The sequence below is a fragment of the Pleurodeles waltl genome, chromosome 6 (assembly GCF_031143425.1).
Source record: "Pleurodeles waltl isolate 20211129_DDA chromosome 6, aPleWal1.hap1.20221129, whole genome shotgun sequence".
NCBI classification, from domain to species: Eukaryota; Metazoa; Chordata; class Amphibia; order Caudata; family Salamandridae; genus Pleurodeles; species Pleurodeles waltl.
In genome coordinates, this window is record NC_090445.1 from 955,271,363 (window position 1) to 955,283,465 (window position 12,103).

The 12,103-nt window shown below is 43.5% G+C and overlaps 1 protein-coding gene across 1 annotated transcript in view; it reads left to right on the plus strand.

Annotated features, from left to right (window-relative positions):
* The window catches only part of KNDC1 (kinase non-catalytic C-lobe domain containing 1), a 523,355-nt gene extending 513,995 nt beyond the window's left edge, over positions 1-9,360 (plus strand). Inside the window, exon 30 of the mRNA XM_069239773.1 lies at positions 8,516-9,360. Within this exon, the coding sequence (XP_069095874.1) occupies positions 8,516-8,747 (232 nt within the window). The 3' untranslated portion in view covers positions 8,748-9,360. The remainder of the gene's footprint in view (positions 1-8,515) is intronic.
* The last annotated feature ends 2,743 nt before the right edge of the window (positions 9,361-12,103 follow it).

Below are 12,103 nucleotides of genomic sequence, written 5' to 3' on the forward strand. Positions count from 1 at the left end.
CCTTCCCCACCCCCAAGTGCTGAGCCCCTTTTTGACTATTTGGGGTAGTTTGCGTTTAGGGCCCCATACCTTTTGGTCCACATAAGCCATCCATAACAATTTGCGTCCTTGTTTGTCAACATCTTGGGGATTCTAAAGGTACCCACAGTTTTGGTATTTTACTGGGACACACCCCATTTTTACTCTTTTTTGTGCTTTCAATCTCCTTCTAGTTAGTGACAGAAATGGATGTAAAACCAATGGTTTATCCTGGCAACTAAACATTTCTGAGATGTAGATAAAATTCTGAATTCAGCAAGGGGTCATTTGTGTAGATTCTTCAAGGTTTTCCTTATAGAAAGGAACAGTTGAAATTTATATTGAAATTGAGTTGAAAAAACAGCCATTTCTGCCTACATTTTCTTCTATAAAACATTTTCTAACAGATTTTATGTAGCAATATACCGTTAAGCCTGCTGTACCTTTTTAGTTGCAGGGATATATAGGGCTTGTAGGTTCATCAGGAAACCAAGGTACCCAGAGCCAATAAAGGAGCTGCACCTTGCAATGGGTTTTCATTGAATACTGGGTATACAGCAATTAATTTGGTAAAATATAAAGAGTGAAAAATAGGTATCAAGGACACCTATGTATTTCTGAAATGGGCACAGGATATGGGGTTTAGAAGCAGTGATTATTTGCACACTTCTGAATTCGGGGGTACCCATACTAGCATATGAATTACAAGGCATTTCTCAAGATAACTTCTTTCTTACACACTGTCTTACATTTGGAAGGCACAGATGTAGAGAAAGACAAGTGGCAGTAACACTTGTTCTTCTACTCTGTGTTCTTCCAAGTCTCCTGATAAAAATGGACCTCACTTGCTTGGGTAGGCCTATTGCTCACGACAGGAAATGCCCCAAAATGCAACGTGGACTCATTACATTTTTCCACTGAAAACTGACTTGTTTTAGGCAAAGTGTCGAGCCGTGGACTTTGGCCTCTAGCTCAGCCGGCACCGAGGCAAACCTAGCAAACAGATACATTTTTTAAAACTAGACACATAGGGGAATCCAGAATGGGATGACATGTGGGGTTGTTACCAGGTTCTACCACCCAGAATCCTATGCAAACCTCAATATTCCTCTAAAAAAACACATTGTCCACACATTTCAGCGATGCAAAGTTCTGAGGTCTGGTCGGAGTCACCTTATTCCCTCAAGTCTCCCGATGGACACATCAGATTTTTCCAATTAAAACTGATGCGTTTTTTGCAAAGTACTTAGCTGTGAATTTTGGGCTCTAGTTCAGCCGGCACCTAGGGAAACCTAGCAAACCTATAAGTTTTCTAAACTAGACATCCAGGGGAATCCAGAATGGGGTGAATGGTGGGGCTCTCACCATGTTCTGTCACCTAGAATCCTTTGCAAACCTCACAATTTGTAAAAAAAAAAAAATTAAAAAAAAAGACATTTTCTTCACATTTCAGCGATGCAAAGATCTGGAATCTGACGGGAGCCACAAACTTCCTTCCACATAGCATTCACCCAAGTCTCCTGGCCAAGTGCCTGCAACAGGTAAAGGCCCAAAACATACTGTGGCGACAAAGATAACTGGGGAAAGTGTACTAATTAGTCCTGGGATCTAGAACTATTTAGGGAAACCTACCAAACCCAGACTTTTCTGAAAACTTGTGTGGATTCCCCATTTGTTTTTACCCAGAATAACCTGCAAAGGTGAAACATTGAATAAAAACACTATTTTTCCTTGCATTTCTGTGAAGTAAACTACAGGAATATGCATGGATCCACAAACATCTTATCACTTAGCCTTCCCCAACTTGTCCCAATAAAAACCCTACCACTCATGTTCCTAGGCCTAGTGCCCATGACAGGAATGGTTTACACAAGGGTCAATGGTACTCCTTGCATGAGGGCTACTGTTGACCCTGGAGTCAAAGATTTGGTTAAAAAGCAGGATGGGAAAGAAAACACTAGGTTCATTAACAGTAGACACTAGTATCATAGTATGAGGGCTTTGTAGGATTTCTTACAGGTTGAGAATCAAAAAGATACCTCCGGGTGGCGATAGTTCTGGAGATTGACAAGGCATTCAATTAGGTGAGAAGAGGCTAAAGTGTTTTGGTTTTGGAATACTTATGTTTTGGATCTAGATTTAAGTCAGATGTCAGAACGAAATTTGCTAAATTTGACTCATGACTAATTACAAATGGTTTACTGTAACATTTCCTTTAGTACCGTAAGGCACTCAGACTGATTCACCACACATTTGTTTGACTTCGGACATTCAGCCCAATATCCTAGTTGAATGGGCATCAGGTTTCCAGGTAAAGACTCTGATGCTATCAATCTCTGGTTTTGTAAATCACAGTTAGATAGATACAACTGGTTAGACAACATAGGTGAAAAGGCTGGCCCCAGTGTATTCCATAAGTTAATACTTAGGGTAAGGATACATGTTGAGGAACTTGCAATTACCTGCCAACAATCTTCATGGAAAGAAGAGCTAGTCCCCTTTTGTCTTGATGCCTTGATGGTGTAGATAAATTACGGGGCTTTGATGGTCCGTTGTGATAAATGCAGCTGCCATATTTAACAATATGAGCCCAGTGATATCACCTCTAACCACTTACAGCTAGGGATCACCCAAGGCAACGAGCACCACTTCTTTGACTAGTCTAAAAACTAGCTTGATGTTAGTGAAGTCTTGCTTACTATTACTATGTTCTTGGCGTTGGCCTACTCCAGTGGTTGAGTTACACATGAAAGGTTGGTAGTTAGCTGGTTCTATCTAATAGAGACATCTAGCTGCAGATTCCTTACCTTTGATTTTCCCCAGGCATCATACTGGATCAGGAAACTTTTGCTCAAGCAATACCCTTTGGGCGCACTGTCGGGTGGCTTCATTCAGCTCCTTGTGGCGTGCTGGTGCCAGAAGTGACATCACAGTCACGTATATAGGCGCCACCCAGGCACATCGGCATAGGTTCATTTCTTTCTGCATCAGTTAGCACACAGCTGGAGAGAGCTACCCCTCTGTCGCTTTTTGACAGGCCTTTTTTTGGGATGTCTTCGAGGAAGGCTAGGTTCAAACCATGTGGTGCCTGTCACTCTACCATAAATGGTTATGGACCCCCCCTCTGGTGCCCCGAGCACGACCATGATTGAAGTCATTCTAACACTGCTGGTCCATGGCACCGAAGGTTTTGAGGGAGTAGTCCCTAATGGCGCTTGTGTCCCAGCCGTTGGGGACACCAGCACACTCAAGTCCTTGACGGTCTCGATCCTGGTTAAGAAGGAGGTTGCGAGACTGTTCCAGGAACCTGAAGTCTTCTTCATCCCATTTGAGGTCCTCGGGCACCTGGGGAAGAGGCACAAGAAGAAGAAGTCTAAGAGGACTTCGTCTTCACCTCGTATGTCGACATTCCCAGCACCATTCTGCGGAGCCGTTGTCCATTTCGACTCTGCGCCTCCCTCTGTTTCTGGAAGCCGGATCCACAGCCGCTCAAATCAAAGAGTTTCACAACCCCATGCATGTGTATTCGAGCAGGCTTACACCTATGACATGGCTTTGGGCCTCGTGGAGTCATAGGAGGCCTCCATATGGTCCTGCACCGGCAGCTTTGGCCTCAGCTCCAATGGGGTCTCATGGATCCAAATCTGGATCTGTACCAGTTCCAATCATGCCCAGGTGACCTTCTCTGGCACCGGTCTTGACACCAATGCTCCCGGTGCTACCAGCGCTAGCCCCATCCTGATTACTGACAATTCTGCCACTGACGGTGCCTGATCATTGCCTGAGCTTTATTATTTACAGCTAGGCATGAGAGAAGAGTGGGAGGGGTCACTGGACCGTTTGGAGAACCAGTTGGACAGTAGTTTGGACTGGTATGAGGAGCTAGGAGGGGCCAGTGGTCTAGACACCTCTCCAGATACTGGTTTGCTCTCTCTACCCACTGTAGCTAAGAAGGAGGGAGCTTCCTATGCAATGGCAGTGCGTAGAGCAGCTGAGGTTCTCGACCTCGAGCTGCCCTTAGTGGCTGTCATGTGAATAGGATGATCACCCACCAACATCGCCCAGTGCCAGGCGACTCTGGCTTTCTCAGTCAACACTCCACCCCTGAGAGTTTGGTAGTCCAAGCCTCCACTTCCCATTCTGCTCCCCTGGACAGGGAATCCAAGAGGCTGGAACATTTTGGGAAGATGATGTTTTCTTCCACCAACATGGCACTGAGGTCAGTGAACACCTTGTGCCTATTGGGCTGTTTCTCACATACTATTTGGGATATGGTTGCACAAGTGCTGCCTGATGTCCCAGAAGAGGCCTGGGCCATATTCTCCCAAGCAGATGGGAGGGATGCAGCTAGGTTTACCATTCAGTGTGACTTAGGTACAACTGACTTGCTAGGCAGAGCGGTTGCATTGACAGTGACCTTAAGATGCCATGCCTGGCAGAGGACATCTGGTTTTTCAGAGGATGTCCAGGCAGACCTTATGGACAAGGCTTTCAAAGGGCCTCACTTGTTTGTTGAGAAGGCAGACTTGGCTGGAGTGCTTTAAGGAATCTCAGGCTATGACCAAGTCCTTGGGCCTCTCAGCAAATCCTCGTCCACTGTGGCTACAGAAGGGGTGTGGTGCCATGTCAGCCTTATGCCGGCCACAGTCCTACGCAACCAACCCAGGGTATGCGAGGATATGGGTGAGGTTCCTTCAGACCTAGAAAGTCTACAGGAAGGAAGTCATCTGCCACCCAGCCCCCAGCAGCTGCAGCCTCAAAGCACTCCTGGTTTGGTTCTGCAGGACCATGCTGGCCCAGTTGGAGGAATAATACACCATCATCTCCTCCACTCTAGACCTACGGACCGTAAATCTCTTCCTCAAGAAGAAGTTCAAGATGCTCACATTGGCTCAGGTTTTGTCTGCCATTGACCTCAAAGACTGGTTGGTAGCCCTGAACTTACAGGATGCATATTTTCATATTCCCATCCTGCCTTACCACAGGCATTACCTGTGGTGCAAGGTAAGCCACTAACACTTTCAGTTCACGTGCTACCATTTGGCCTTATAAGTGCCCTTCAAGTGTTCACTGTGGTGATGGTCACAACTCATGTGCACAGGTTAGAAGTTTCAGTCTTCCCCTACCTCAACGACTGGCTGTTGAAGGTGGGCTCGCCTCCAGACTACAGCAAACCTTCTGCATTCACTGGGGTTCACTATATATGTGCCAAAGTCACACCTGACTCCCTCTCAGACACACTCTTTCATAGGAGCTGTTCTGGACGGGCTTATCCTCCTGAGAAGTAAGTCCAGGATATTCAGGCTACGATACTGATGTTTTGGTGTCTATCCTGAGTTTCAGTGAGACTGACTCAGAGGCTGCTGAGCCTCATGGCCTTCTGCACCCTGCTGGAAAAACATGCCAGATGGCATATGCGGGCTCTGCAGTGGGATATGAAGTTTCAGTGGGTGTAGCATCAAGGCAATCTCTCTGACATGATCCAGATCTCAGAGGGAATTGTGAAAAACCTGCAGTGGTGGATTATGAAATGTAATTGGGTCAGAGGCAGGCTCCTCTCCCTTCCCCAACTAGACCTGACAGTAGTGACAGACGTGCCACTTCTGGGGTGGGGCGGCCATCTGGGAGAGGTGGAGATCAGAGGACTCTGGTCTCTGGCAGAATACAGACTACACATCAACATGCTGGAGCTCTGGGCGATCCTACTAGCACTGAAGGCATAGCTTCCCTTAGTCAAGGGGAAGTTGATGCGGGTGTTCACGGACAACACCACCACCATATGGTTCCGCAACAAGCAGGGCAGGGTGGGGTTGTGGACCCTTTGTCAAGAGGCCCTGCATCTCTGGACATGGCAGGAGCAACAGGGCATAACTCTGGTGATTTACCACCTGGCAGGTTTTCTAAATGCCAGGGCGAACAAACTCAGCTGTTGATGCCTAGCAGCCCATGAGTGGTGTCTCCATTTAAAGGAGGTGCAAGGTCTTTTTCAGCAGTTGGGAGAGCCTTGGTTAGATATATTTGCCTCAGAAGAGAATGCACAATGCCAGCAGTATTGCACATTGGAATTTCCACGGTGGCAATCGCTCTGCGATACTTTTCATCACAAATGGAGCTCAGGCCTCTGTACACCTTTACACCCATACCACTCCTGCCCAGAGTTCTCAAGAAGATCAAGAATGACTGGGCCAAAGTAATCCTTGTGGCTCTGGACTGGGCAGGGAGAGTCTGGTATCCCGAGCTTCTGAAAATGAGTAATGATCCTCCAATCAGGTTGCCTCTTCGGGAGGATCTTCTGTCAAAGCAGCAGGGAAGGGTTCTCCACCCGAACCTGACAACTCTGCGCCTTCATGCGTGGAGATTGAGCGGTGACAGTTGACAGCTTTTGACCTTATGACAAAAGTTTGTGATGTTATATTGGCAGCCAGGTGTTCCTTCACAAAAATTGTATATGCCTGCCATAGGCAAAGATTTGTAAAATGTTGTGCAGAGAAGTCTTTAGATACTCTTTTTGCTTCTCTAGCTGATAGTTTTCTTTTAATTCTTTCTCTTGCCGTCAGGGTTCCACTCTGGGCGCTCTGAAGGGCAATCTCTTTGCTCTGTCTGCCTTTCTGTGGCTGCCTGACCAACCATCTATGTTTAAATCCCCTATTGTAAAGAGGTTTGTAAAAGGGCTTGTGCATATGTTTCCCTTACCCCCCTTATCATGCCTCAGTGGGATCTTAATCTAGTTCTCACTTACCTCATGTGTGCTCCCTTCAAGCCACTGCACAATTGTCCCCTCCAGGTGCTTACCATCAAGACAGCCTTCTTAGTGGCAATAAAATCTGCCCGGAGAGTGAGTGCGATACATGTTTTGTCATCCAGGCCCCCTTATGTCACATATTTCCAGACAGGGTAGTGCTGCGCACCTCTGCCTCTTTTCTTCCAAAGTTGGTAACCCCATTTCATCTGGGTCAAGCTGTCACCCTGCCCAGCTTTCTCCTAGGGAAAAGGAGCGACTCCACCAGCTGGACCCAAAAAGAGCGTTGTTGTTCTAACTTGACCAAACAAAAGAGTTTCAGGTGGATGACCAACTCTTTGTGGGGTATGTGGGAACAAAAAAGGGTCAGGCAGTACAGAAGCGGACAATTTCACGCTGGGTCCTTCTATATATTAGGATATGCCATGCTCTGGCTAAGAAGCACCCGGCTGAGGGCTTACAAGCCTATCCCACCAGGGAAAAAGGTGCAACCATAGCTTTAGCTCATGGAGTCCCAGTTCTGGACTTCTGTCAGGTTGCAACATGGGTGTCACTTCATATGTTTGTCAACCACTACTGCCAGGACAGTCAGGTTACAGGGATGGGCATTTTGCCTGTTCAGTTCTGCAGGACTTTCTAGTCTGAAAACATTTGTCCACAGCTCACCACCAGGAGGATAAGGCTTCAGTATTTAATCAAAGGTAAGTAATCTGCAGTTAAAAGTCTTAATAACATGACAAGATTGTTCCCTTTGGTAACGCATTATCAGGTAGAGACTCCATCTAGCTGCAGATTCCTTACACCCACTCATGCCTCCCCGTTCTGCTGACTTGTTTACTAGGGTTAAGGTGATCCTGTTTTTAGGGCCCTAGTTTGGACACACATATGGACCAGTTCTTAATAAAGTTTTGCGCATCTAGCGTGGAAAGTTGTGATTAAAGCAACCACCTGGGTGGTGCCTATATAGGTGACCGCAACATCACTTCCGACACCAACAACATCACATGGAGCTACAAGATTTCAATGCGCCATTTTTGGCGTCATTTTTAATGTCTGCTTAAAGCAGGCATCAAAAGGACACACCTATTGTAATCAAACGGCCTCCTTGCACTTTTTTCCACAAGCACCAACATTTTTGACGCTAGTGGAGCAAAGCGCCATAATAGCATCAAAAATGTTTAAACTATTGTTCCTGATACTGGCTTGTTGCGCCATATCATAATTACGCGCGCACATGGTGGCCTTAGGGATGTGACGCATTGGATGCAGCGCCACTTTTCTTAAATAAGGCCCTTTGAGCATTGAGTACTGAAAAAAGAGTCATACTTATCCATGTGGTACAAGAGCTGGCTGGCAAGAAGTCCATATCAGTGAGTAATAAAATCATTTATGAATATTACATTTGTTTAGGAAATTGAGAATGGAATCCTGGTTAATTGAAATGTCAAGTCTGATCTTGAAGTTGGTTTTGTTTAAGTTAAAAATGGGGGACAGTATTATGAAAGGACACGTATTATCAAAAGGCATGTATTAATATGAATGACAATTTTAGTCTAGTGTATTGAAATGTTCAACAGAAATTCCCTATTATGTCTGTTGTCATAATAGTGGATTGTGCGTGATCATAAAAAAGGCAATTCACAGTCTCTTGAACCGATTTTAATTCTTTGTGTGAAACATGCTAGTACATAAACAAAACATATTCTTATTCAGTACTGATTAAAGTAATTAATTGGCATTTTTTTATTTCTCTTAAAGGAATATTGCAAGAGTTGTGAGCCAGGTGCATGCTTTCCAAGAGATTCCATATACATTTACTCCAGATCCAGCGCTTCAATTTCATTTGAAACAGAGGATTAATTCCTTTTGTGAGGCAGACATCACCGCACTAGCCACTTCCAATACTGTTAACTTCTATCGGACACCAGCTGACAGACATTCCAGGAAACTGCATGACGCACTACGCAAAGTGAAAGCAACATTTCAATAATGTTTATAGGTTCAACTTATTCAAGTACTACAAAGTAACTTTATGGCTGCGTGAACCTTTTAAAATTCACTTTGGCCTCCATGTGTGTGCATCAGAAGAAATGTAATTAAAAGCTTTGAAGGAAATGTAAAAACTATCAACCACAGGACCAACCTACATCAACCAGGGTAAGCAAGGAATAAAAGAGCTTATGATTAAAAAAAAAGACATTTCTAAATAAACAGAAGTAACATAACTCTAAGAGGTCTGCTACACTTTGGTATTAAATATATATATTTTACTTAAGGAGTTTAAATAAAAAATAAAATGATACTTTTCAGTCTTTTTTAAAGAAATGGTTTGCATTACATAAGCGTGAAGTAAATGGATGCTCACCAGGAACAAAGACAAGAAGGATGGAACCAGGACAATAAGTTACCAACTAAATGTGTTCAGTGATGCAGGACAAACTATTACACTAAGCAGCATCACTTATTGCTTGATGTATTGTTTTGTATAGGAGATTGTGAATCTTTAATTAAACATACCACCATGAAAGTTCATAACATTCGGAAGGGTGAAGAATATGTTTACTAATGTCATTTACTGCTTCAATAAAACTTGATAAACTGTTCTTTGACTTGCTTAAAGTAAAATCATACTTCCAGCAGGAGTTCTTGCTTAATCACAATAGAATACAAAAATTAATCCGTTTATGTAGTTTATTCAGTTGATATAGTTTATTTTCTCCCAGTCACAGTTGACAATAAAGTTCTATAAAATTTACAGATAGAGAATTTACTTGAGTATACTAAGAACACAACTTATGAAATAGATAATGTGTTAAACGACACTGAAGAATACTACAAATTAATATAACATTTAGGGGGTTATTCTAACTTTGGAGGAGTGTTAATCCGTCCCAAAAGTGACGGTAAAGTGACGGATATACCACCAGCCGTATTACGAGTTCCATAGGATATAAGGGACTCGTAATACGGCTGGTGGTAAATCCGTCACTTTACCGTCACTTTTGGGACGGATTAACACCTCCTCCAAAGTTAGAATAACCCCCTTAGTCTAGAAGTATATGAAACAGGATGCTTATCCACCAAATAATTAAATTAAAATAATTAATGTTGTCTCCTATCTCACTGAATCCTTCTGTCTCATTTTGAATTACATAAGCATTTTGTATTTATTATATCAAGAGTAATACAACTATATGAAATTGCAGAAAAACCATAATATGTTTTATGCCAAAGGCATGGATAAGGATAGAGATTGGTCTTGATTCTTTCATTATGAATTGTAGTACAAGTGATAAAGATTCACAAATAGCGTAGTCAAATGTGATCTTGAATATGAGAACAATTGTTGCATAAAGTGATATATCTTTACTGAATTTCTTGTTCACTGCTTTATTTCACTTGCAGAATTCTCTGAAAAATTCACAAATCACTCATTCATGCATTCATTTGACAATACTGTATTTAAAGAAGGTATGCTTCGAAAGGCCAATATATCCAATCCACCATATTTTTAAATTAAAATTATAGCTATTGTTTTCTCATATTTTAGTTTGCTATGGTCATGAAGGTACAAATCAGGGTAAGACAGAGGTGAAAATTCTATGACTTTAAGTCAATTTCATCTTCATCATCTCTTTATCACAAACCAATGGGTGGTTGTTTTTTCACTACATTCCACTGTACAGTATATATACTGCCAAAAGACATAGCAGGCAGAAGAACAAACAATGGCAGAAACCTAGAAAGGTGTACAGGAAGAAATTAAAAGAAACTGCAAGAAAATAAGTTAGAGCGACAGGGCAAATGCAAGAAATAGGAAAACAGACCTAGAAAGAACAAGCAAAGAATGAGAGATTGATAGAGTTAGAAAAGCTAAAACAAATGGGTCATGGTTAGACAGCTGACCAGAAAACAGTGCAGAAAAACAAAAAGAATAAAGAGAGAGGACTCAGCAAAACATATAGAAAACAAAGAGAAAAGAGATGAAAAGCCATTCTGCAGAGGAAAAGGGACTTAGGTGGTCATTATGAACACGGCAGTAACAACCGCTGTATTAATGCTGCGCATCAAAACACTGACCGCCAGCGACCCCGGATCCCCACCGGCCAAATAAAGGACCTTTCTGTGGGCCGACGGGTGGAAACATTGTTTCCGCCCACCGGCCCACAGAAAGGCCTGGCCGGGACATTGACGGCAGCTCCACATGGAGCCGCCGCCAATGCCTCTGTATGGCGGGTGAAACTGCACCCGTTGTGCAGATCACTGCCAGAAAATCGGGCAGTGACCTGCGCGACGGGGCACTGCAGCAGGGTCCCTGCACTGCCCATGCAAAGTGCATGGGCAGTGCAGGTGCCCCCAGGCACCCCCTCCGCCAGCCTTTCCCTGGCAGGATAACCCACCACGGAAAGGCTAGTGGATCAGGAAATATTTTCCGAAGGGTAGTGCAGCTACCCTGTCGGATGGTGTTTCCACTCACCGCCAGGCTGAGCTGACGATGGTGGCCCTCACCATGTTCATAATGCAGCGGGTTGGCACGAAATGCCGGCTGGCGGTTTCAGCTGCCAATGCCGGCATGGCGGGCCAAAACGCCGTGTTCGTAATGACCACCTTAGTGCTAAAGAGGGACAAAATAGAAGATAAATGAAATTGAAGAAAAAAGTAAAGAAAGTAGCAGAAAAAGAAAGAGATTCTCTATGCTGCAGTATCAAATGTTACTGGGTAGCACATGGGATCAATGTGCATATGTAAACTGTAGGTCACTAATTCTAACAAGTGCGAGATAGTTTGGTGGGTTAATATGCCTATTTCACTGATGTAGAAATAGCCTGCAGGCAACAAGATCAAACTTTAGTCAGAAAACTGTGGGAAATGCATTTGATGCAGATAACTCTTTGTTATCTTGCAGACTACAGATTCTCACACCAGCGAGAAAACATTTAAGGTTAGAATTTGATGATTGCCCAGAACACATAGGTTTAGAGTATTTGTCTACCTAATTCAGGAGTTTTCCAGCTTAAAATGTTCACAAATTTGTGCCTATCAAAAGCAGGAACGGGCGTGTTTACATGATTAGAAAAGGGAGGGAGTAGTTCTGCATTTAACACAGGTGTAAAAGAATAGACTTTTTGAACGGAGGAAAATAAATATTACCCATTTAAAAGGAAATTTTGGTTACATTTCCACATGCAAAATGTTTCATCTACTGGAATGTCTGCACTAGTAAATGCTATGTTACGTACTGCACCACCCCAGGAACACTAATAACCCTTACTGAATCTTTTAATGGCCTGAAATTTGCTCAGGCTCCAGACATTATGCTACCATAACAAATTACCAGCATTTTAC